We start from the raw sequence: 26,737 nt of genomic DNA on the forward strand, positions 1-26,737 counted from the left end.
CGCTGCCTGCCCTTTTCTCTAAGACGAGATCTGTTTTTGGCACACCTAGAACATGATTCAAATTCATGGAACTGTTATGATTTTGTTCTGGTCAAAATGGGAGAAGTTCAATTTGCGTTCACTTTGAACCACAAAGCCTAGAAGAGCAGAGTGGTTTGGATTCATAGTGCACCACAGTGCAGAGAGCCAGAGAGTGAAAAGAACATGAGATCAAACTGAGAAAAACTTAGGAGTTTCCACTCTATCCATTAATAATGAATCCCCCCTTTTTTTCTATTCTTTGTTGTTGTTGTGACAGTTGTGACAAGATTCCACCCGTTTTCCCCTCATGCTGCAGATAGCATGACCCGTGCCCAACTACTGTCACAACACCACTGATTGCTCTGTGACAGCGGTACTGCTCTGCTTCCACCTGCACAGCTCTTCAGTGATGTGCAGCTTCCCCTCACCCAGGTGTACTGACCTTGCTGCCAGTGTGTGATACGGAAGGCTGAGCCACCAGTCACACATACCAAATGTGCCCACGTCCTTCTCTGAAGCCTCTGTGGCTGTCGCTGCCGTCAAAGCTGAATAGCAGAACGGGGGACAAGTTTATGTTAGAGGCCCATACACATTGACGGACGTACTCAACAAGTTTTCTGGATGTTGGAACTGTTGGAAAGGAGCTGAGGGACGAAAGGGTTGTTGTGCTTTCCAGTAGTTTGAAACTGAAATAGGGTCTTGGGGTTGTGGTTACTCAGGAGGTCGAGCAGGTCATCTACTAATTGGAACGTTGGTGATTCGATCACAGTCTCCTCCAGTGTGCATGCCAAATATTCCAAGATATTAACCCCAAGTTGCTCTCCAGTGCATCCTTCGGCATATGATTGTTAGATAGAAAGCACTCACGTGTTGCACAAATTTTAGCCATATATGATGTCTTTGTATATGGTGTTGTTTCTGCTGGGACAAACAATGTGGAAAGTTGTAGTTGTCAGAAGGGGAGCTACTGTAGCATGAACGCTGGCACGAAATCTGAGAAGACAGCAAGCCTAATTAGCATCGCCGTTCAGAACACCGCCCTGTAGCCTTCGCTTTGCTTGGATTGTATGCATGCGTGCATCTGCCGTTTTTGTAACAAGAAGAAAAGTGACGGTGGGAAAACAGCGAGCCAGTTTAACATCTCTTTGTAGGTAAATCCAGTTTTAATTAGTCTCACTTACCGCCGAGGACCTTCAGCTTACTGCACGAGACATCCTTCACATTCTTCCAGCAGGCACCGCGTCTTAATTTAAACGACCACAAGTGGAGCGAGCTCCCTCACAACAGTTTGAGGTGTCTCCGGCTCATTCAGCTCAAGCCAATTTACTTTGTCTCCCTCCCTCATGGTCTCAGTAATGCATTCCTTGTTCAGCGGAGCACTTTAGCCACTGCAGTTAGAGCCGAGATTGACTCGCTCTAAACGGAATGAGAAATTGCACGGTGGTTTGACGTGTACTGTATGTTCCTCTTTCAACTACAAGAGGAAGCTTTCAATGCCTTTTACGGAGCATGCGGCATTAAAGGCCAAGAGTCTGAAAAGCTGTCCTGGTGAGACTTAACTGCAGGAACGCTTGGTGCTACATGCGTCTTTCAGAGAAATTTTTCATTCAGCGGGTTTTTGACATGCAGAGCCTCGGAGCACAACCAGCCACACTCGCCCTCACGCGCAGAGAGGTAATCAATGTACAGCAGGACGTTTGGCATTTTCTGTTTTCCTTACTGCAGTCTCGGGACTAAAAGGAGAGGCAGCCGCCTTCTTTGTGTTTCCCCCACTTTCCCACCTTGAACACTGAGGCCATCCTCTGTCAAGCCTTCTGCTGAGTGTACTATTTTTGCACCTGTTTCTTTTTTATACAATCTGGCCCCGTGTGTTGTTTGTTCTTCTCAGATTGCAGCACTCTTGAGTTTCAGTATGGCTCTTTTGACCTGAGTACATATACCTGCTCCTGGATTGGATTAAAGAGCAAGCCTTACACTGCTCACATATCTAATGAGAAGTTGGTTACAGGAACTGTTAATGTGATTCCTCTAGAATTTTTTCCTAGAATATGTCAGCTAGTGTTGCCAACTCTGTGATAGGATAGCTGTGTAGGAAACTATGGCTGATGAAACTGCTTAAAGTTAGCTCTTGACATAAACATGACATTTGACAACCTTCCCTGTACCCTTAATGATGACTTCTGACACCTCACGATATATCAATAAAGGTTGATGACCATTAGAATATGCTCTGGGTTTTGGCAAGAGTAACCTTATGCCCCTTTTCCATTAGTAGCTACTTGGGTCACCATGGTTTAGTGAATTCTGTACAGGTAGAGATCAATTGCTGATGCACCTCAAATATGACTGCTCTGTTCAAAAAAGAGAAACCAGGGTTACCCTTGCAGGCGTACAAGGGGGAAAGAGTTTAAGCTAACAATCTACAGAGGAGTAAATGTAGAGGCTATTTGTCGAATTCAGAGATTTGTAGCAATGACAGGCCAAGTGGGTAGATGCAAGTTAAACTCACTGAAATGCTTTAGGGTTTAAGAACCTTTGAGGAATTCCATTGGAAGTAAAGGATAACACTGATTTACACATGAGCTTCGAAAGTCCATTTTCTCGACCAGCTGTCAACTACAAAATGATGAGATCAAACTATTTTTTTTTCTCTGGATGAGGCTTGATGAAGTAGAAATGAAACGGCAAAGTCTTTTTGGTGACAGCAGGTTGAGTGCCACTTGAATGCTTCTCTCCAGCACAGACAGATGGCCTCAACGGCCAGCACTGCTGAACCCAGGTGCAGTCGAGAAAGGAGGTGCGGGAGCTTACGTGGAGTATCTTTGCCACTCAGCAGTTGGTTTAAAACAAAACCAGCTTTCAGCATATAGTTGTTTTCTTCAGTATCCTCCTCTTTTCTGCAGATATCCACTGTGCAGAAACCATTATGCGCTGATCTACTGTTCCTCAGTTGCATCTCGCTTGCTGTGGCTGTCCTTTGGATTTTTATCTTCTTCTGCCGACCCGCTGATCCCGCTTTTCTCCCTGCATCCCATTTTCTCTCTCTCTCTCTCTCGCTGTCTGAATGCAGAGTTCTCTCTGCGAGCTATTGATTACCATTTTTCTTTCCTCTCAGCATCCTCCTCCTCTCATGCTCCAGTGCTTGTTGAATCAAGCCGGAGCTTGGCCATAGACTGCATCCCCCGTGGGCTTGTTGGGGAAATCAAAGTTGGGACTGTTTAAAACGGAGAGGGGTCACTGGTTCAAAACGAGGCTGTACAAATACTTGTGTGTTTGGATCTTTGGGTTAGGCATAGATTCTTTAGGATAATAAGCAGCTGAATGAAACAGGTTTTCAGTCTGCTAGTCGGGCCCGCTTCACAGCACTCCAGTTAATTAACGGCTAATGAAAGAAAAGGAAAACGTTTGTTAAGGTGGAGAAAGGGCTGCAGTAGCGTGGCTGTGCAAACTGTAAATCCCAGCTGCTCTGGTAAAAGCTGGACTAATCTCAAGGCATTGCTAGAGGCCAGGGGTGTCCTGATATACTGCTACTGACAATCTCCATAATAATTAAAACTGAAAAAAATCCTATATATTATAGGACAATAACATATGATAATATTACAAACACATTATTACAGTCACACTTATTGTTTATTGCGCCTTTAGTACTACTACTCTGCAGGCTCAGCTTATCTACGCACTTTATGGCTTTCAGCTTTTCTTCGCTGTCACACCAGGAGAGGCTCGCTTCCCACAGCAAGCCTGCTAAGTTAGACTGACTTGCTCACACAGGCGCAATTATGCTGTTAGGTTGCTGAGCGAAGAATCGGAGACGGGAGAATTGCTGAAAACTCAACTTGGAGTTTAATTGCTGATCCTCCTGCTTTCTGATCATTTGCGCTACAACTTTGCCCCGTGCTTTGACTCAAAGGTGTGCCTGCAATTAGGGCTGCTCGATTATGGCAAAAATGATAATCACGATTATTTTCACTGAAATTGAGATCACGATTATTTGACGATATTTATTTCGTCCGCCAGAGCTTATATTATTTTTTTACATGCTGTAGTGCCATTTGTGGGAGCATTTCAAGTTGCTATACATCAATACAACTGTTATAGCCCATATTTTAAAAATGTGTATGCATTAAGTCCATAGTAACTACATTAATTGCAAAAAAGTGCAATAAACTACAAAAAAATTGAAAATCGTTTTTGTTTTTACATATATTTCTACTTGGAGAAATTGAAGAGGTTTATCCCTCAAAACTTTAAATACAAAAAAGTTGCAAAAAATAGTTTACAACAACAACAGGAAATTTATTTTGAGTGTCTTCATAGTTTTATTTTTGGAGATACAGCAATTTGTATATACTGCAGGAAAAACAAAAAAACAATCCTATGATGCAAATTTGCAAAGAATGTGCATGTGCATCAAAATAAACTATTTCCAGCAGTGCAATTCGAGTTCTAAGGCCTACAAGTAAAAAACTACATTTTCCGCAAAAATGACGTCACTTGCGATAGTTCGCGTTGACGTCTTTTTCAATGTGGGAAGTGTTAAGAACAGCTGATCGGATCGGCAAAGCGTGTTTCTGGAATATTATGTTTTTGTTCCTGCAAGCTCTTTTTATGCAATTTTTGCAAAGCTATATGTGGAAGGAAACCGTGACCGAGGACAAGCTGATGGCATAAGATGTAAGTACAACTCCTCTGGTTTCATATGCAAAAAAATTGATTGTGCTAGCTTAGCGTTCAGGTTCTACAGGGATTTAAAAATAGTTACACAGAACGAGCATGCTGCTCTGACCGGCTTTAAAGGTTTAACAATAACAATGTATTGAATAATGACTTTAAAAAATAATATAAAATAGTGTGCAAATACTGATAACAGTGCAAATGTTTGCAATATAAGAAATAAATGAAAAATGTGAACTTTGCAGTGTTGCTCTGTGGTGCAGCTACGACACCATAGCAAAGTTTACACACTGTGTCTACTTGATCCACGTCTGACTCCGCGAAGCCATAATGTTTCCACACCACTTAAGTTTTTTTTTTTTTACCTCTCTTTTCAACCAACGGCAGTCCACTCCTCTCCAAATAACTTCTGCTTAGCTTTCCGAGCTTCCCTCGGGTCCTCTTAATTGTTGTGACGCGTGTTCGAAATGCAGAGCAGTGCGCTTGATTTGCCACATGGAGCAGCGCGAGAGTAAAGCATGAGGGAGGGGCTAATAATCGGCTCAGTCATTTTTAATGATCGTTGAAAGCCCAGATCGTAATCGTGATTAAAATTCGATTAATTGAGCAGCCCTACCTGCAATTTGTAGCTTTTAGTCACTGTTTGGTGCTGGTTTCAGCTGTACAGAGGACTGTGTATATCAGTGACATTTGTTCAAGCTGGTTTATCAGTGATTTTTTTTTCTTTCTTTTTTTTTGGCAGGAGATTATGGTGAATACACCAGTCTTTTTTCCATCCTAGTATTTTTACATCGAGAATCCTGTTTCTATCCCACTCTAGTTATAGTTCCAGGTTTCCAAATCCAGTAAACTGTTGGGAAGAAATGCAAATTGCTTTTCTTTCTTGGGGCGGTTGACTCTGCTTTTAGCATCTTTTATTTATTCAGAGAGTTGGTATGAGGTGACAGAGCAAAAAGAAACGAGGATGAGATGTGGAGTCAAACCCAGGTCAGCAGAGGAGCTCGGGGCTCCGGAGGATGCATCCATTACCGTTCAGCGATCTGAGCGAGAGGAGAATACATTTCATGTAAATGGGCTGCCATGACTTTCTACATATTTTACAAGTCTGTTTTAAAAAAAGATGTCGCTGCTGATGTTCAGCTGTGTCCACATGCTGTTAAGAGGGTCAGCAGACTGATGGCTCCCGAGTGTGACGCCGACTGTGTTACATGTAGCAAGGGCCCAAGTAAAGGTCATTAATGTATGGCTATGATAAAAGAAAATACTGCTTACATGTTTAGGTGGAGCTAATTTTCTTTTTTCCTTTTCCACAACCTTCCTACTTTCTCTCCTCAGTGATGGTCGGGTGGAGGTGCTGGGAGGGGGCAGTCTACAAATTTCCAACCTCACGGAGGCAGACGCTGGGCTCTACACCTGTGTTGCAGACAATTCCAACACCACCATTGAAGCCCAGGCCCAACTCACAGTACAAGGTACCTTTATCAGCCTGTATTGTCCGCTTCCTGGTTTAAAACCAAAGGTCCGAACTGGATATCAAACCATACGGGAATATCACAAATGACCCATTTATTCTGAATGTCACTACAAGGATTAAAACATCCTAGTGTGGTTACAAGTCAAAGCGGCAACACAAGCTAAATTAATTCACAGATTAGAAATTAGTGTGAAGCAGCAGCACGCGAGGTTGCTTTAGTTACTAAGGAGAGTGCAGTGGAGAGAAGCTGAGCCTCTCCAGCTTCGACTGAACTCTCAGACCATCCTTCATCACCGAAAACAGCCTCATCTCATCTGATTATGTTTGGGAATGAGCTTATTAAAAGCCCTTCGGACTCATATCCCAGAAGCGAAACAAAGCCACTGAGAGCTCAGGATGAAATGAAATGAAACAAAGTGGATTTCTTGCATGCAAGCTATGCAGAGGTAGCGGTTTCCCAAGCACGTGGCTCAGTCCTGTTGAAAAAGGATATGCTCTTGCAGACACACATAGGCAGTGTTGGCAGTGAATATTTGCCACGGAAGCGTTCGTATCCGTCGATATCTGCTGTGTTTTTTTCTTTCTCCTCATGTCATTCATCTCGTCAGAGGAATAACAGAAGTATTTGAGGTGCGTACCAGACACTAGAATTAGGAAGGACTAGCTGGAATAGAACACAGAAGCAGTATGTAATACAATTTATCTTTATCTGTGTCTTTATGTTATTATTTTTCAGAGGATCGCATCCGTTGTTGAAACTACCCGAGAATCCGCTCTGTAATCAGAGTTTATGTTGGTTAGAATAATGCACGTGAATCCCACATAGCCCATGTGTATTTGTATGCTTTTCCCCGACGAGGCGAGTCAACAGGATTTGGTGTGAAATAACTTTAAAATGGGGGAAACAGCCCGAGGCTCGTTCTGAAGGTTCATTGCATTTCACACACAGCCCCAATCCTGCCACGACTCCCAACCCTTTCTTCCCCAAATCCCTTCATCTCTTCATCACCCCCACCATCCACCACTCTTTCATCACTTCCCGTCGCTTACTGTGATTAAAGGAGACAGTAATGGAAAATCGGATCAGGTCACAGGAGGACATCTGACTTCACTCGTTTTTCTGTCCTCAAGTCTGTCCAGCGAATTCCCTCTGAAATCCTTCATGTTTTCAGCTCAACTCCCGCCCCCCCACCGCTGGCCTCCACTTCCACGGTGACAGGACTGGAGAAGATTGATCAGCCGGCTTGAAATATTGTTGAAAAACATGCGTCACTATAATAGAATAAAGCAGTTGGATTAGTTCCAGTGCTGTTGACTCACGGGGCTAATTGCGTTTGCTTCGTCCAGATTCATAAAGAAACCAGATTGTGGCATTGATTTGCTTCCTTGACAACAGAAGTGACCCCGGAAAGGTCAATTGTTTCCCTCAATAAGTAGTTGCGCTTGTAAAAGACACTCGGATCAATGTGCTATGAATCTATACTAACAACAAAACAATTTTTCCTATGACTGACTCCTTCTAAATTACCTTAGGGCCTCTTCAGCTGCAGTAACAAGAGGAAATTGTGTGTTTACGCGGCCAGTGGCTTTTCATAAACACTGGACAGTTGGTGCTGGAGAGGGGATCCAGACAGCCAGACGGGGATTTGATATGGTAAAGGACTGTTGGGTTTCGCCTGCAGAATGCTTCAGGGTTTGCAGTGCAGCTGGCACTCATCTGTGAAACTAGAGATGCATACAGATTCATGCACAACATTTTTTTGCATAGTGGTGCCAAAGAAAAGATTAGGTATGCACTTGCTCCACACACCTGTGTGCATTGTCTAGCTAATGCATAGCAGGTTCAGAAATTATTTGAGAGTCGGGGACTGTTAAATTTAATTTAACCCTCCTTGAATGTGATTGCCCATCCAGTATTTTTAGTCCTTAGATGTTTATTTTCTGCAGTGTTCAGCGAGGTTATCGTTAACACTAATTCACTGGGCCATATGAATATGCTTTCATGTGAGACTCTCCTATACACAGTGGATGCAATTTGAAATGGGGCACAAGCTTTATTTTGTAGTTTGGAGGAAACAGAAATGGCACAATTTAAATTCAGCTTTACATGACAATTAAAAGGAGCATGAGGTTAAAAAAAACTAAGCAAAACTGTGGGATCTGCTGGTAAAATATACTGCAAATGAAAGTCACTGCGTGGATTTAAATAAGCAAATACATAAGAGACTTCCATTGGATAATTACTGCAGTGATTAATATGTTTTGGCTGGTAACTGGTTATTTAATCTTAGCTGATGCAGTGAGTAGCTTTTCATTTTTTTCTAAACAACCACATTGGAAGACACATCCAGTGTTCATGGAAAAGATGCCATTTCACCAAATTCTCTGCCTACATCAAGCAAACAGAGCAACTAAGAAGAATGCTGAAGCTGCTAAAATTAGGTGAAGAACTGTCTAATGCATTACTAAGACCTGGAACAGTGGATGGTGGTCAGCCGTCATTTCTGAGGAAGAAATGTGATTCTAAAAAAAACATTTGATTGGATAGCACTTAAGTATGCTGGAAACAAATCATACAAAATCTATAGCAGAACTCAGAGCTATGTTATAACAATAAAAGTGAGACTATTTACATACTTGCAATGTGAAGATGAGTGTAGCCTATGTAGCCTTATCAGTGAGGTAATCTGGGAAAGAAAGGAGCAGACAGATTGGACTTTGCAATGGAAGGATAATCTGGTCATGTGATGTGATGACTCCACAGTTCCCCTGTTTCAGAGTGGTGGGCGTATCAGGTAAGAAGAAAGGTGGATGGACTGATGCAGCCATCATGCCTCATATCTACTGTACAAGCCTGTAGGGGCAGTGTTATAATCTGGAGTTGCTGCAGGTTTACTTTCTGCAAGAGTAAGTGCCCAAAAAATGAAGTCAGCTGACTACCTGAATAAACTCAATAGTTTTTCTGTCAATGGATTCTTTTTCCTCCCTGATGGCTATATTCCAACACCATAATGCCAGGATTCACTGGGCTCAGACTGTGAAAGAGCAGTTAAGGGAGCACGTGTACTGGCCACCACAGAGTCCAAACTGTGTCCCCACTGAGAATCTTTGAGTGCTGGAGAAGACTTTATGTTGTTAGTGTTAATTGATTTTTAGTTTTTGATTGCACTTTGGAAAGATACGGTTTTCCCATCGGTTGTTAGTGAAGAATATATGGGTTGCAAAAAGGCCCATAAACACTTAGTTGGTTTGAGCATGCCATTACGCAGAAATGATATTGTATTTACATGCTGCCTCGTCTGGCCTCATTCTGTTTCTAGTTAATCCAAGTACTGTCTGTGTAGCCAAAGCCTGTAATAGCTTATACCTCTGTGCCATAAAGCTCCAATGTTCACTGTTAACACCATGTAACTGAGAGACATCGGTGGCTGGATGATATCTGGGTTTCACTGTAATTTTACACTGTATTTCACTCCACCCTGCTGCGGTTAAAGCTCATCAGTGTAGCAAAGGAGTGTGTGAAAAAAGTGTTTTCATGTAGTGTTTTGTTTCTAATACATGTATGTGTACGTCTCAGCATGGGATTACACTGAGAAATAGTAGCCTCTACCTGCGATACTTTTACAGTAGAGGTCCAACAAATGTAAAAAGTGTACATTGCACTGTGCGCTGTTTGCTTCTTGAGACAAAATTTCACCAGCTTGTACCAAGCAGTAGTCCATTTATGATTCAACAGACGGTACTCTATACTAAGAAAACTGTAAAAAAAAAAACACTATCTATTGCATATCCTGCAAATCTTACAGCTGTGGACAAAGCAAGGAAATAAACAAATATATGTCTTTTCAATTTGTCACCACATACAAAAAGAAGCTTTCAAAGCGATACTGTCAGCAGCTGTCACACATAAGCAATGGCTGTCTGAGAGCAGTGTGCTCCCTATCTGTCTTTTTATGAAATATAATCAAAGTGTCAGTGAGTTAAATGGGATTCGAGTTAGAGAACTTTTACAGCAGTACAACTCCCAGCAAGACAGGAAGTTTTAAAAAATGCGAGCCTCTAAACAAGTGTTTACAGTAACGTTTAGCTCAGCTTTCCACTTGAATCACATCATTGGACCCTTCACAGAAACAAGTGTCAGCACCCTTGTATGTGTTTGTGGGATAACTGCGAGTTTGTTTGAGTGTGTGCTCTGCTCAGTATGATTTTGTTTGACATCTCAGCCTCTGTTAGAACTGGCAAGAGGATAAATGAAGCCAAAGGAGGCAGTAGCTTTTCATTATGGTCTTGCATTGCAGGGGGCACCACCCAGACCTGGACTTTCTATATGGGTGTGTGTTTTGTGCAGGACAAAAATAGTTTCCCCACAAACATACAGTATATGTTACCAGTTTTATGAGGCTTCTTGTCAGTGGCCCTCATTTATGGTATCATCATGCTATCAAGTTAATTGGTCTGGCCTGTAAAAGACTCTTTCCCAAAGGCTGAGCACTCTGGAATGTTTTTACCATGTTACAGAAATGGATAAAAATAGCAACGAACATACAGACGTGCTCAATTTACTCCTTTTATTATAAAAAGGAATTTTTTTTTTTTTTTTAAGTAAGTCACTGAAGGTAATGTGAAAAAAGCTTCACAAGACTTAATTTTTATGGGCAGGGCTAAATAAAGAGGTTTGTAGCAGCCAGATCTGCTAATCAAATACATGTGATTAATTCATTGTCTGCAGTTGTGAGCACCTTTATAAAAGCAGAAGTCTGGGCAGGTTGGATCATTCAGGTGTGTTTACACAGTGCCACAATCTTCCCAGAACTGGATGTCCCAGGAAATTCACCCCAAGGTCAGACTGTGCAGGAAAAAAAAGAGAGCAAGAGAGTGAAAGAGAGACAGCTCCATCTCAGACTCTACAGGCCTCAGTTAGAATGTTAAATATTAAATTTCCTGAGACTACTGTTAGAGTTGTTAGCAGAAAGCCTTTTCTCTCCAAAAAGAGTATAGTTACATGTGAACAAACCACAAGACTTCTGTAATAATGTTTTTTGAACAGATGAGACCAAAGTGAAGATGTTATGCACAGTGCCGTGTTCATCTCGGCACAAATGCCTCCTATAAACCGTCAGCACGGTGGGGGAGGGGTGACGATTTGGGCTTCTTTTGCAGCAACAGGGCCTGGGTACCTTGCAGTCAATGAGTCAACCATGACCTCTGTATACCAAAGTATTCAAACGTGAGGCCAGCTGTAAAACTTCCACCCAAATCGGGTCATGCAAAAGCACGATGATCCCAAACACAGCAGTAAATCTGCGACAGAATTGCTGAAAAAGAAAGAGTGGAGATGTTGCAATGGCCCAGAGTTCAGCATGCTGTGATGCAATCTGTGCATAAACAAATTACCTCAACCCTCAATGAGCTGAAGCAGCCTTGTAACGGTGAGCGAGCCAAAATTCCTCCACGATGATGTGAAAGTCTGATAAAGTCATACGTACAGAAACCGTTAGGGGACATAGTGAATCATGGAGTGGACTTGGTTATGAAAACTTTAATGTTCATATGACTGTATGTCACAACTGTAAATGCTCGGCAGAAAACACAGTTCCATTGAGCCCTTCTACTCCCCACCAGCAAAGGCAACGTATGCTCAAAGTATTTTTTTTTTCAAGGAATAGCTTTCTCTAAATGATGCATTGAACGTTATAAATGTGATCAAATCTGCTGGGTGCTTTGGCACACACTCATCCTGCTGCCCCTGCAGCCACTTGCAGTTACAACTCGTCCAAAATAAAACAGAAACTTTCCATTTAGCTATTTAAAGAATGCTAATCTAATAAAGGGAAACACCCCTAACACAAACGCGTTTTCCTTTTTTCTTTTTTTCATAGCAGCTGTTATCTTATCCTCTTTCTGACTCCATTGTACGCCTTCCAGTTTAACCATTGTGTTAGCTTCTCATGTGTGGATACAGGAGCCACTTCTCTGACCCTTGGAGGGCGTATGGAGGAAGCATAGCCATAGCTAGGTGTGGCTTTTGTAGTCTAACTTGTTGCTTATTTGGCTCTTAAAATAGAAATGTATTAACCAGCTTAAAAAAATGCATCTATTCAAGTCGTCCTAACCAAAAATGTAGTCATATTGACCTCCCTTCATTGAGAAATGAGCTCGACACAAATATTTTCCGTAATAAATTTGTTTCCTTTTGCTCTTCTACTGAGATCATTGCCATGACAGTAATTAAATTTACATAAAACATAGCAGACCAAGGTTGATGCACCCAATTGCCAGAGATTCTCCTGTAACAGCTGACAACAATAGCCCAGTTTAAAGCAAAGCGTGCATATGCATTGCGAGTAAATCATCAAATTAGTTCTCTATTTTGTTTTCCATGCGCTCGGAGCACTTCCAATTGAAGGTTGAGTAGCAACAGCAATCTGTTTGAGCTCTACTGAGAATTGCTCTGAAATGAAGGCAGAGCAGACTCCTTCCTCTATGCACCACGTTTGCAAGCCCCGCTTTAGCATTTCATTGACGTACTCGTGCCTGCGCTTTCGCTCAGTTGTTGTTATATCAGAAAAATCCACAGATTGAAGTCCTACTCTATGACTCTTCCTCTAACAAGACATTATTATCTGCTCGCTGACTTGGAATGCAAGCACCAAGCATCCCTCTTTCAGCCTTATTGCTGAAGCTGTTTGTTTTGGCCAGGATTAAGAGTAAAGCTGTTATCTTTGGAAGAGCAGGAGGGGTAATTAGTGCAGTCCAAGCTTGACTTGCCCTCAGAGTAAACCCAGACTGCCCAACACTGTTTTTTCACTTCAGGAAGCTAACTGGACTCTGGCCAAGGTATCAGAGTGGTAAAATGTCTTGAATTTTTGTATCCTTTCGCTTTAAGACATAATATATTTACTGCTGTGGCTTACATTTTATGGGATATATGCTGAAAAGTGATTTATTTCACCTTTTGCATCATCTCGGGAAGCAGCTACAGTACTTTCTTTAGTTCTTTGTGTTTGATATATGTATCAGTACAAATAGGTTTTTCTCCCTCTCTATGACTCAGTTCAGTTTACTGAAGCTTTAAGTAAAGCTATCTCCCCAGAATCCCTTCAGGAATCCTGTGGGGTTTTGTTTTAACAAGCTCATAGCAAGACACGCACATGACCTTTTTGTGGCCCTCTTTTAGTAGTTCACTGGAGTTGGTGCAAGTCTGCATTAAAGCTTCTTTTACTAAGCTACCGGCTCGAGAGATAATACTAGCCCCGAAGAGCTCGTATCGCACTTCCTCTGGCTGGTTTCCCTCCTTTTACATTTGTCTAGCTGTTTATTTCCTCTCCCATTTGTTTCCAGTGTCTGCATTCCCTTTAGTTGTTTTTTCTGTTTCTGTTGGGTTTCTCTTTCATTACAGAGTGGTATTTATGCTCCAAAACAGGGCAGCCTGTTTAGAGATATTCCAGCTGGTGGAATTTAGCATTTGTGTGTGTTTGTATATGCGTGTGTCTGTGAGCCATAGACTGCGGGAAAACGTGTTTATGAACCACTCTGGATTTGGACCGATCGCATGGATCTTTTGTCAGCTCCTCTAACCAAAAAATCCAGCTTTGGTTGAGAGTGTCGTTTATGAGAAATAGGTGAGCTGCAAAATCGTTGCACAGCCACCTGTTAAACAAAGAAAACGCACCCAAAACACACACCCTTTGCTCCACACAGGCACCGCGGGGAATTTTCCATATAGACATTGTACCACTGTAAAAACAGGCTGCCAATTAAAGGTCATCAGGCCTGCTGTTGGACTGACACACATTTCCCTTACCCAGCCCTTAGCTATATTGGTGTATTTAGACATTTATAGTCTTTCCTCAGTCCAAAAGGTTCCAAATGTCAGAACACCATTTAGAGAAAATGGTGCATGTCTGCTCAGATGGAGGGGAGTTGGGGGGTAAAGATGGAGAGATGGGGAAGGAAGATTAAGAATCAGGAAACAACTGGAGACAAAGTGTAACAGAGAGAGAGGGAGAGATAAAGAGAGCTGCAGGGCACCAGCCACCATCAAAACCTGTCTCACCAGCAAATCTTTATAGGAGGCTCTGCTACACACACTGATACAGACATTCCAATATGAACCAAACACCCATATGAATGTGGGGAGTGTGCACAGGCTGAGACAGCGTTGGATGTACAGAAACATATGTTTGCATGCATAAGCAAGTGCTTAGACACACACACCCACACCCACACAAGAAAGAAAGCAAAATCGACCCACTCACACATCGCCAGCGGGGGAGGACACAAACCCAGTTATGTACAGCATATAGCAGAAGTAATAAGGAGACAAAACAAGTATCCTGGCATGTTTAAAAATTCCTATCCAAACATTATTCAGCCTTCCACGCAAACACAGACTCACACTGACTCGGTGGTGTCTCAGCCTCGTGTGTCCCCGACACACCAAAGCAAACCAAGGATTCCACCTGACTGTGCTGCGCGCATACTAGAGGCAAATATCCAGGGGACACCACACTGTGAAGCACATTATTCACAGCTCACACGCCTCCCTGCAGGGAACACACGCAAACACACACACACACAGGTGGATACACTCTTGTGCACACGCAGACACACACAGATCGGGATGATGTGGCTGTCTTGCCAGTCAAAAACTGGCAAGACAGCCAATAGTCAATAGACAGTCAATAATAACCTCAGAGGCCCGCGGAAAACCGAGATGCTCATTAAGAAAGCAGAAGGAAGGTTTCAGTATTCTGTGGCTCTGTGTGCCTGTTTTGTGTTTGACCCGAGCTCATACTGCACCAGACTACAGCAGAGCACTTTTTTTGTGTTTGCTTTTAAAATAATTTTCAGCATCAACCTGGAAAAGAAACTCCACACCGTGCTTTATTGGTGAACTTGAGATAATACTGCACATCTTAAACTGGAGGGTTTATTCTCCAAGTGTCACGCGTGAACTTGTTGCAGTTGAAAAACCGTTTGAGGCCATGAGCATTTTAAAGGCCACGTGATGCGAGCATTGAACAGAGTTTGTTACCAAAGTAGCATTTAGCTCGATTTTTGTTTTGACCTTAGAAGTATACGCTCCTTACATAAATGAGAGGGATGCGGAAATGTGTTTGAAAAAAAAGAAAATCAATGAAACTTCAAATGTTTGGCAGATGTAATAATTCCGCATCAGTTTATGTAGTTGTAGTTGCAGCATTGTACCAGACAAGGTAAGGAGGCAGGAAAGGCGGACCTGCGCGTCTTTTGGCTCTGTGTTTTTAGATAGCCGTGGCTTTGTGTGCAGCTTCTGTCGAGTTGTGTCTCTCCCCGCCTTTGCTCCATGTGCTGTGTGTAGAGCATGGAAATAGCAAACAGATGGGCAAAGTGCATTTCAAGGTCAGGGAAATACAAAGTCGACACAGAACCCAATGTGTCCCGTAGCTCCAGCGCTCCAATAAGGCCGTTATTGTTAAAAAAATGTGTGGTTTTCTTTTTCTTTTTTCCTTTCTGGTTTTAATTACAAAGAGTCTTGAACGCCTTTCTAGCGCTAAATGCTTTCCCCAGCAGTATGAAGGCTAATCTGTTAACTTGTGTGTTACAGTAAATTAGCCCGTGTTACATCAAGCAGATGAAGATTTGACCTCACAGCCTGCTGCTGACTAAAGCCCAAAAAGAAGAACAAAAAGAAAGGACCTTATCCGCCCACTGCAACTAATATCCAATCAGCTCCTGTGAATAGTCGCAAAGTAGATGCTAATAACCAGCCATCACCGCGCCCAGGAGGCTGATGGCAAATCATGACACGCAGCCACACAATAACAATACAGTCATTTAAATTGTGGTCAACGAGGTCGATGCTTATCAGAGGACGCACGGGTGTAGCTGCAGCGTATACGCATGTGCACACATAGTCCGTCTTGCCCTCTTCTCACAACACGTACAGTCCAATTATAGAGAGGGGACGGGGCCCGGGCCCTGCGCTCCTGGTGACCTTGTTCCAGGACAGATTGATGAGGCACTGTATCGCCCCAGCAGATCAAATAACTCCTCTCTGGCCCTCATTAGCAGGACTAGGGGAGTTCGGCTTAGCCGGTGTAGTGTGCTGACAGTACTGCGCTAGTACCAAAGTAGCTGCCTTTCAACCATCCCTGAATAAATTAGAAAAAAAACAACAACTCTTAAGTGTTGCCATCTGGTAAAATTGTGTGAACCGTGCAGAAAATAATTAGCTTGTTGCTGGATGACACTGTTTACTGTTTCTACTCTCTCTTGGCTGAGAGTTTAAGGGGAAGCATGAAATAATTTCATCTTGTTCCTTTTCCAGCAAAGGCCATTTTCAGCGACGTTTAACGTTCCTTGTTACTTTTGACAGATTTCACAAAGAAAAGGTTCAATCATTAAATTTAAGTTTTCCTTTTTTCGTGTGGACTCCACAGTTTCCCCGCAGTTCGTGAAGCGGCCGGCCAACATTTATGCCCACGAGTCCATGGACATCATCTTTGAGTGCGACGTGTCGGGGTCACCGGCTCCCACGGTCAAATGGGTCAAGAATGGAGACGCTGTCATTCCCAGCGATTACTTCAAAATAATTGTAAGTTCATTCAGTGCTGATGTGCTGCCTTTTTTATTTTTTTCTTCCAACCTTTCCTTCACCAGAAGTCATTGCGAGAGTTTACATCATCGGAGCGTCACGAGAAAGAGTAGGAAATTGATTAGAACTGCTGCTTGCATTGATACCTGTGTATGTTTGTTATTCCAATTCCCTCTTTTTTTTCTTTTTTTTTTCCCTTCCTGCTTTGTAGGAGGACCACAACCTGCAGATTTTGGGTCTGGTCAAGTCAGACGAGGGCTTCTACCAGTGCCTGGCAGAAAACGATGCGGGCAACATCCAGTCCAGCGCCCAGCTTATCATCCTGGATCCAGGTATGCCAGACCTGCTGCTAGTGTGCAAATAAGATATTTTCCTCAAGCAGATAAAATCAATTGGTACTTGAGGAAATAAACACAAAAGCTGTGAATTGATGAGATTTTTTTAACAACAAAACAATCAAAGGCAGCAATGACTCAATGAAAGCAATGAAATTCACCGTGTCTGATCGGTTTTGCTCTGGCAGGCTAGATTTGGAAACATCAGTGGCATTCGGACACAGTGATTCTTGTGTTTATTTCTTAGCCTTTAACAGCTAAACCTCCATATGAATCATAGCCGCTGGAGCTGGACTTGTTTTCCCTGAAACTGCTTTAGTATCCCTAATGAAGTACAGCAGTAGGTACATGCAGTTTATTAAAGTTCCAGTGTCATGTCTGGATTTTTTTTTTTTTTTTTTTTTTAGAGAGAGCAATGAAAGAAATAATCTCTTCAAAAACACCCTTTCAGCAAAGGCTTGAAAAACGTGAGCTGTAAAGTTGGGGTTTTCTGTTGTCTGTACAGTTTTCCCTGTTTGCGAACGTCTGAATTCTCACAGCTGTGCACATCTGTGAAAGTGTGAAGAGTGACGGAAACAGAAATAATACCACTGGGAACTTGTTATACCAGAGGTGGCTCAAAGGGAACAGAAGTATATCTGACGGTTGCTTTGCACAAAGTCCATTCCACATCTAGCGTCACAGAAATGCCTCGCTGCTTGACCCGAGCCCTTTACAAGGCTGTGGATATTTTGTCTTTGGACATGTAAGGTGCTTTAGGTAAACATAAGCTCCACATGCTGTATAAAGTGAGAAGCTGCAACATAGCCAAAGACGAGCTTCAAACATGAAGTCCCGTGAGCTTTAGAGTGCAAGGCAGCAACTAAAGCAGACACTTAAGGACAGTGGCTACAGTTGCTGAAAAGTACAAAGTGCCTCCAAAAATAGAAGCTAATGCAGAGGGAAAAAACGTTAACATCCCAGTTCTTGAGGTAGTTTTGTTTCATTACCTCTGATCTTTAGAGAAAATGTAATACAGCTTAAATTTGCCGTCATTTGCACGGTCATAATAATCATAGTCTAACCCACGGGGCTAGTGAAAACCTCGCCACAGTCCTCGCAAACAACGACAACTTCAAGACCATAAACGAGGCGCATTTTCTCTGAGCGGCGTAATCTAAATAAAACGAGGTGGAAAATGAGAGACAATAAAGCGACGGGGGCAGTGAAGGCGAAAACAAACCCTAATACAGCAGAGATCAGAAGTTGTTCGCGTAGCCTTTACATTGTAATCGTTGCTTTACTGCTGACTCGTAGCGTCCCTTTCTCTCAAGGAAGATGGCGAAAATTTAATCAAGCGTGAACCCCCCCCCCCCACTTACTCGAAGCAGGTGGCTAATGAATTAGCATAGCAGTGTCCAACTGGTGGCACCTCCAGCTGTGTCATCCCCGCCGACTGGAGGACATTAAGTCAGAAATAATGATGACCTGCAGCTCATTGTGTATTTGTGTTTGACACCATTGATAAGGGTCTGCCTACTTTACATGGCCTCAAGTCTTTTTATCTTTTCTTTCTTTTCTTTGACTTGAAGATAAATGGGATGAATTACAGAGGCAGCTGGCCTTGTACATGAGGTCCGCCCTGAGCACGGCTTTGAAGAAATTAATCTCTGTTTAATCCATAAATATCACAGGGAGTCTTTTCCTTTTGTTACCGTTCTGATTGCGTACATCTGTCTTGGTCACAGTAATGCTAATCCAGACACACTTACCCCAAGAAAGCTTTCCAGCTCCCTGATTATTCATCAGGTTATTATCCCGACTCTCATCTGATGTATGTAGGAAATAACAGTCTCCATGGTACTGTTCATTTTTATTCTGCAAATCGTTGACATTTTGCGCATGTATAGACGCATCCACAAACACTGTATCAAAGTAATTTCCCCTCTCAAAGGTGCAATCTGTGCCTGCAAATGGTTAATCAATGGCAACGTGTTTAAAATCATCTCATTTTCTGCACCTATTTGTGTTTCGCGGTGACGGCTCTGATGAATGAATCTCAGTAGACTCTAGTAAAGTCGTATCTTTCTCCTCGGTGTCTCCTCTCTCTCCTCCTGAGCTGCGGCGTGTGCAGGCCTACTCTTCCACACCCATCTGTCACCTTTTTCTCGAGGCCTTCCTCTCACTGTCTTTCACAGCCACCTGCTCTCTGTGATAATGATAATCCAACACAGTGAGCTTTGTGGTAATTGTGCTGTACTCAATATAGTCCCCTTATATGGCTGCCCCTTCACAGCTGGACATCTCCTTCTGCTCCGTGCTGCCCCTTTGTGTTTACCGCAGTCAGGTATTCCCGCTCGCACCTGCCAGGCTTGAATCATCCTGAAACGCGGCCAGGAAAACACCCCGTCTGCCGGCTGCCTTGCAGTCGGCGAGATAAGCCAGGGACTTGCCACAGGGATAAAGTTGTCTTCACCCAACAGGGAAATCAATGGGGTGAACTGCATCTAAATACCCAGCGGCTGCAAGTTGGCTAATATTCATTAGTGGCCATAATCTTTGCGTCTTGACACTGCCAGCTGCAGTTAAATCTAGCTCCACTGATGGCTGCCACTCGTGGGTGTTTGGAATGGAAAAATGTCAGCTGTTAGCATATGTATAGCATTTTGGCAGTTATTTATAGTGATTCGTCCTCCACATCGATACAGCTGGCTCTAGTAGTTTACAGCGAGCGGGTTTGTGTGCATGCTGCATAAACAAAGAGAAGCTTTTTAAACAGATTTTCACCTTGCTAGGTAAAAGCTTTGAAAGTTGCAGAGGTTTGGTCAAAAATCGGGACCTCAGCCTGCAGTCCTAAACCAATTTTGTGCACATTCCACAGTCGTGTGCAATATAGGTCAACTAGTTGCAAACAGATGTGGTTCAACTGGAGCTGAAATACCAAAAATGGAACTCGAGGGGACCTAATTGCACGGAGTAATGCAGTCTGAGTAAGTGGCTCTTAATGTCCCTTGTAAAGCTGCCACATTCAGACTTGTTGTTTTCTGGAGGCGCTGGAAGCTCTAAGTAGCTGTGCTCGTCAGAGTCATTACGCACTGTCAGCGAAAATAAAGCTACGGCGAAATTGTTTGCCTCCTCACAAACTACATCCTCACCTTTGAGGAATTATCATCTCAAACCATCTATTGACAGTTTCCAGCCCTTTTCAAACACATTATTAGTTTATGAGTTGAGTGTTGATGTGCGATAACTGCAGTGGGTGGCACTTAGAGCTGGGAGGGGAAATGGCTCATGTTTTTTTGCTGTTTTTAACTTTGAAGTAGAATTCCTAGACAAAGCAGTTGTTTATGCGATTGCCATCTTTGCGCGTACCATACAAAAAGACTGTGATTGAAGTTTAAACTAGTCCAAGTTTCACAATGTAGTTGCTTTTTGTGTAGTTTTCGCCGATGCAGGGAGGACCGTATATTTTATTTTCAAGTTTTGAATTAGATTTGTGGATGAAAGAGACATTTAGGGTTTTTTGTTTGTTTGCTTTTTGCAGATTGGGATCTTTAGCTTGTCTAAGTAGATCCCCACTTGTCAAAAATTGCAACTTCATGTGTAAAATGCAGAGAGATCTACACTCAGCGCTAGCAAACAAAAGAAGTAGATGTTCTCCTCTGCTGTTTGCCCTTCAGTTCATATCTTTAGCTTGTTTTGAAGTTTGCATAAATTCGAGCTGCGCCCCCATTTGCATGCGAATACTCACATTTGATCCTTCCACATGCCCTGCCGGCTTCAATCTCGAAATACTCTTTCATGACTTTTCTCTGTCCCTCTGTCTCTTCTCTGTTCCCCTCAGCTCACATGAATAATGTTTTAACATTTTGCCTCCTAGTGACCAAATCAAGTACTTCACTGGAGAGCCTGAAAGCTTGTTTGGATGCACCAAGCTCTGAGAGCTCATCTTGTTTGAGGTGCAACTGTTACAAGTGAATTTCATACAAATGAATGGGGGAGGAGGGGGTTACACAGTCACACACTTCAGGTTACACAGTTTAAAAACATCAGTCGCTGTGCAGTGCTGTGCAAGACGGCTCCATGAATTTTACATCCTTTCTCCTGTAGGCTAGCACTCCTAGCCGTGTTTCAGGTCGTGTTATGATGAAAGGAGGATGACACTCTATTCCTGATGCAAATGTGTTTATTCAAGCTTTTGTTAAATTCAGAGCTTAAACAGGCCTTGGTTCCTTTCAGCGTTTCCTTCACCTTCATCCTTTATCTGACACTGCAGCCATTAGTCTCCCCTCCCCCTGCCGTAGACCTGTGGCAGCCAACAGAAGAGTCCTGCCTCCCCTCTGATCAGGGGTAGCAGACCCCCATTGAGAGATGGCGATGCGTCATCGATGCCTGAGTGCTCGCTGTGTCCCCTGAGCTTCCTCTCCCTCCATCACTCTGTACTTATGAGTGCAGGCAACAGACTTGTTGTCATGCTACGCTGACATGTGGGGGTGTCCCCTAAGTTGCAGTGATGATGGCTACATGAAGGGCCCAATGAGATACCTGAGCAGATATAGAGTCATTCTCACTGCAGCTTCATTAGTAAATATCAGTTAGGGAGGAGGGTTCACAGTAAAGAGACATTTGTAGAGCTGTTGGTGAGTCTCATCCTTTTTTAATGAGGCAAGGATGCTTAGTCCTTAAAAAAAAAGTCAGTTTGCATCATTTGGAAGGAAGTGGAAGTTTAATGCTGCTTCTGAACAAATTGGGACTAACGTGAGCCTTTCTGTCTAACTAAACCTGCAGGCTAGCTCAGGCAGGGAGCTGGAGCTGCACTATGGCGTCATGGAGGCTCGCGCCATGCCTCACTCTCCTCATGTCAAATACCGAAAATGCAGTCTGAATTAAAGGTGCAGAATTTCCAGAATCTCCCTCTGACATGTCAGCGCTACTGCGCCAGATGTGCACAGCTCCCAGCTGTTTCAGCTCATCCGCCACCCCAGGATGCATCTGTAGACTCCACAGGAGATGTTTACCCATCTCTCCCCAATTTTATACAGCGATGAACTGAATGTGTAAGAGTGGAGAACAGAAAATGCCTCCAACACCTTCTCCCTTTGGAAAACAAAACAAACCATAAATCAAACTTTAATTGTTTTAATGTTAATAAGAACATCGTTGACATTAAACAACTGCAGCACAAAAAAAACTATCCATAAAGCAAAGTTGTTAGACTCTGCTGAGTGTATACTAAGCACAGAATAGTCCAAGAAAGCTGTTTAGGACAGACTTAGTAGCCAGAGGCAATGCTGTTTACTGTGCGAACAACACAAAGCAGAGAATGCCCCAAATTCTTCCACCTCATGTTCTAAAGAGCTCTGAGAGAAGTTGATTTTTGCAGCAGTTTGTAACACAAGCAGACTCTCGTGTTATCGAGGCTGTACCGCTTTAGCATAAGGAGTCATTGTTTCCTCACAGAGCACTGATGCACATGAGAGATGGAGAGGAACACAGCAGCCTAGATCCGTTGTTGTACAGATGTGCACACAGGAAGGGTTTTATGCACAAATCTCTTGATGCTGAAGCTGCATTGTTGTTTAATACAAATTGAGAGGTACTTGAATTTATATTGAATTAAAGGCAGAGAGAAAGATGACAAGCAATACATTAAAAAAAAAAAGGAGGTCCCTAATGTACCAATACTGCTGGCAGTGTAGTGCACTGCAGTAACAGCTCGCGCTAGTAGCAAAGGAAGAAAACTAATGTGATATAGAACGTAAACATATTATGATTACACTACAAATGTCGAGTTTGAGGAGGCACAGCAGGGGAGGGGAAAAAACCCTCCCCTTAAACACATTTGTAACACCGAAGCCACAGGCGGACGATCCTTCCACTACATCGGCACCGGAGCACCACCCTTATTCCCTGTTCAAATCAAGGAGTGAGAATAGGCTGCTAAAAGACCCTTCCCTCCAGCCAGACTCCAGCAGCACTGAATAAAAGCTCGGGCCTACTTCAGGGAATACGGTGTGCTCCATCATCTGCTAGCAGGGTCACGGCCAGGCCAGCAGGAGCGAACGTGCAACACTGTGAGCATGTGAATGTGTCAGCTCGGCGCAGAGCGATGCGCTGTGTTTTCAGTTGGCACGGCCTGCATCGTAAGTGCAGCCTGAACACCAGGCACCGGTGTGAAAGTGTGACTGCTGAGCATATCATGTAATGCCGGGATGTACATGCATGTACACAAACGGTCGGCCCCGGCCTCACCGTATGGCCACAGGCGCAAACTAAATATGTTTCACCGACTGATCCACATAGACTCCTTCATAGCAGTTTGTTAAACCTAGCCTCTGATCACTACTCCAACTTGCTTTTCCTCGACTTCCTTTTGTTCCTACAAGACGCACAAGCGACTTCGTTTGTTGGCGCTTTATGAAATTTGGACTGTCGGTCATTGATTCAACTGTGTGGTAATATTTGAGGCTGCTGTTTTGTCCACAAATGTGGACAAATTTGCACAAAGCAAACATCCTATTATGATGAAGAGCCTGTATTGCGATTCAGCAGAAACGGAGATAAGAAGCCTAAATAAGGAGACTGTTGTTGCCACAAAGCATAAGCTAATAAAGTGTATCTGGAGGATGAAATTGCCTAGGGAAAAGAGGGGAGAGGGGAAAGAAAACTAGTTCTTTTCCCACATGAAAACATCAGTAAACACCAAATTTACCTGTTTTCCACCAGCCGAATTTCACATGCAGCACACGTAGCTGCTGTGCTTTAGAACTACCTTATCGTTACACACAGTGTTACTGGTCGATTAAGCAAATATGATAATATTGTTGTTTTATTAACGGTGTTGTAGTTTTATTTATAAATTCTTGCGATTATGGAAAAGCAATCTCAAAACAAATTAAGGAACAGAGAATATTAATATTATGTAAATTTCTAAATTCTGCCTCATAGCGAGGTGCATTGAAATTCAAATTTGGGGATAAAGTCTTTAAATGTGCACACAGTGTCCTAAACTGAAAAACACGCAGATAAACACACACATACACGAGCGCACAAAATCTGTTTTGGCACACACAGACGCACACCACGTTAGTGATAGTGATTAGTGAATGCGTTTCCCCACCGGAGGCTGTAGGAAGCTGATCAGAGGGATTGTTACCTAAATTGATTGTGAAGAGCTGAAATCAGCCTCCACCAAATTGCTGTTTGTGTGGGTGCTGATGGCAAAGTAAGTGTTTGTGTTGTGGTTGTGTCTCTCAGGGATGGCGTTTGGCGCGTGTGTGTGTGTGTGTGTATTTACAGGCTGGGGCGCTCTCAGCACAGGCTGAACTTTTCTATGGGTTGTATTTACTCAAGCGTGGTGAAAGCTTTGCCTCATTTATAAATGCTCTGACGCCTCAGTGCTAACTGCAGAATGTTATGGGTGCCTATTTTCCTCTTGTTTTGCACGAGAAAGTAAAAAAAAAGGGATTAAAATAGCTTTCGGTGTACTTGCGTCAGCTCAGGTTTTGTTTGGGGTTTTTTTGAAGGTCAGTCTTGTTATCGAAGCCAGCTTGAGGCTCGACTGCCCGCGTGAGGGCTGGTTTTCACCAACACCTGCCCTTATCTACGATATAACACCGTCCACCTCCAACACACACACTCATCCAGGATGTCGATCTGATGTTTTTGGACGTGGACAGTCCTCTGGGTGCAGTAATTGAAAGTACCGAATGAGACGAAAACATCACTTTCCCTTCACACCCTTCCTTTAGCGGCAGGCGGCTGACCTCTGTGAGCGGCGCCACCAAAGCCGGAGCTCGTATTTTTCCTGTTAGCCTCCACAGCCCCCCCAACCTCCTCACTCAGCTGAGCCTCCCAGTTTCCATAAGCTAAAAGTAGAATAGTGAGTAACGTCACAGTGGGTTATGGACACCCCACTGCTCACTAGCGTAAGTGCATAGCTGCTTCTTGCTGGGCCTGTCCGAGGGAGGCGTCTTTATTGGTGGGAGTCTAATTAGCGGGCCTGTATGTTAGTGAATCTCCAAAGACAGGGGGGTGCAGCTGCTCTCACTTCTCCCAACATCCCATTTGACCTTTTCACGCCTTTCTTTGGTTGTTCAGCTCTACTCGCTTTATACATGAAATGCTGCTGCTGCTGTGTATACACACACACAAACGAGCCATAACGTAGAGCTTTCCTGGAAATCAATTACTTTATTCCAGGGCTCTCTCTGTTCCCTCGGAGAGGTTGTATTGTGTTTGTGTACCTCAGAGGTAATAAAAAACAAAGGCGCGCAGTGCAGAAAGAAAGCCCGTTTCCCGTCGTGGGCATCGGTGGTAAAATGCTCTGGAGATCCGCGGCAGCATCCCTGGCTGTTTTTGATCTGCTTGAAAGGCGAGCCCAGGAGACCTCTCGTCCCCGCTCTCATCCAGCATGTGGCGCACGCGATACATGTGACGCAGATTTGAAGCGTGGAAGGTGGAGTGTTGTGCTGTATACCATAGCTGCACGTCTTCATTTGCATGCGGAGTCTGGGCGAGCAGATTTTAGCCTCATGTTCCTTCGTGTTTCTGTGAGTGTGTGCTAAAGCGAGGTGTTCAGGGGAACAAAGCAATCACACCCAGATTAACTCATCAGTGACTCAATGAACGTGTGTTGCATGCACACAGCGAGTGACTACTCATCGATATACCTGCCCCCAGTCAATTACAGCCATCATTTCCAAATAGCGGCGTTTGCTTTCTTTGACGTTGTAGGACCCTCTGGGTGTGTCTGTCTCTGTAGGGTGGAGAGTATTTAGCCTTCCACACTCTCGAGCGGGGATTGTCACTCTACTTTGTTTAAAATCTAAATTGTTAGTGCACCAGAAGGCCACAGAAGGCCTTCCGAGGTTTCAGCCGCCTGATAAAGAGACCGAACACCTCTGTCCTATTAAAGCATTTAGTACATCACCACAGGGCATCCAGGTGTCCCATGGATCTGTCAGATGGGTCCTGTCGCATCCCACTCTGTCTCCTGCACCACAGGAGCGTTTGGGAAGAGAGCAGAGACGTAAATACATCTGCGACCCACTGCAAATGCTTCAAAACAGCACTCATGGTCTGTGTTCTCTCCACTTATCGAGGCTATTTTTTAAGGGGGGGGGGGGTTCATAATTTTGGGCCTCGAACTTCTCTCTGTTAGCGTCATGGCTTTCTTATTTGCCTGACTTTGATGTGTCCCCTCTGTACACATGTGCATATGTTTTTTGAGATTGGTATATGTGTCTTTTAATTGGTGAGACTTCTTTATTTCCTGGGAAAAGTGCTGGATGGGAGTGAACATGCCCTAGAAAGCGGTGGAGGAAAAGGGAGAGGAATGTGGAGGCGATGCTGTTTGAGATTTTTTTTTAACAGAATAAGTTTGAGACTTTTTCCTTTCTGAATTATGTCAGTGAGTCAGTCTTTTTCCTGAGATTCGAGCTACGCTTTAATCTCGACTGTTTCTGATTAGAGGGAATGCGTGCAGTTACCAATACACTCCACCCTTCAGCAATCCAATACTGAATCTCTGTCACGTCCCCCTTGGCTAGTGATAAGGTGTCAGGATACAAGTGCAAGAAAGGTCCCAAGACAAAGATTATATTCCTAACTACGGGTGTCCCTGTAGTGGGCAGGCTGGCTTGTTATTATTTTCTCTCTTTTATTCTTTTC

The 26,737-nt window shown here is 43.4% G+C and overlaps 1 protein-coding gene across 10 annotated transcripts in view; it reads left to right on the plus strand.

The window, feature by feature from the left end:
* neo1a (neogenin 1a) overlaps window positions 1-26,737 on the plus strand; it is a 155,287-nt gene that overhangs the window by 90,336 nt on the left and 38,214 nt on the right. For all 10 annotated transcript variants that reach the window (XM_085274958.1, XM_085275030.1, XM_085274967.1 and 7 more), the window contains exons 5-7: window positions 6,034-6,170; window positions 16,597-16,751; window positions 16,963-17,083. In XM_085274958.1, the coding sequence (XP_085131084.1) occupies window positions 6,034-6,170; window positions 16,597-16,751; window positions 16,963-17,083 (413 nt within the window). The remainder of the gene's footprint in view (window positions 1-6,033; window positions 6,171-16,596; window positions 16,752-16,962; window positions 17,084-26,737) is intronic.

Source organism: Mchenga conophoros, linkage group LG1 (assembly GCF_057382185.1).
Source record: "Mchenga conophoros isolate Kocher_MC1m ecotype Shallow Benthic linkage group LG1, M_conophoros_male_GT1.1, whole genome shotgun sequence".
In the NCBI taxonomy this organism is placed as follows: domain Eukaryota; kingdom Metazoa; phylum Chordata; class Actinopteri; order Cichliformes; family Cichlidae; genus Mchenga; species Mchenga conophoros.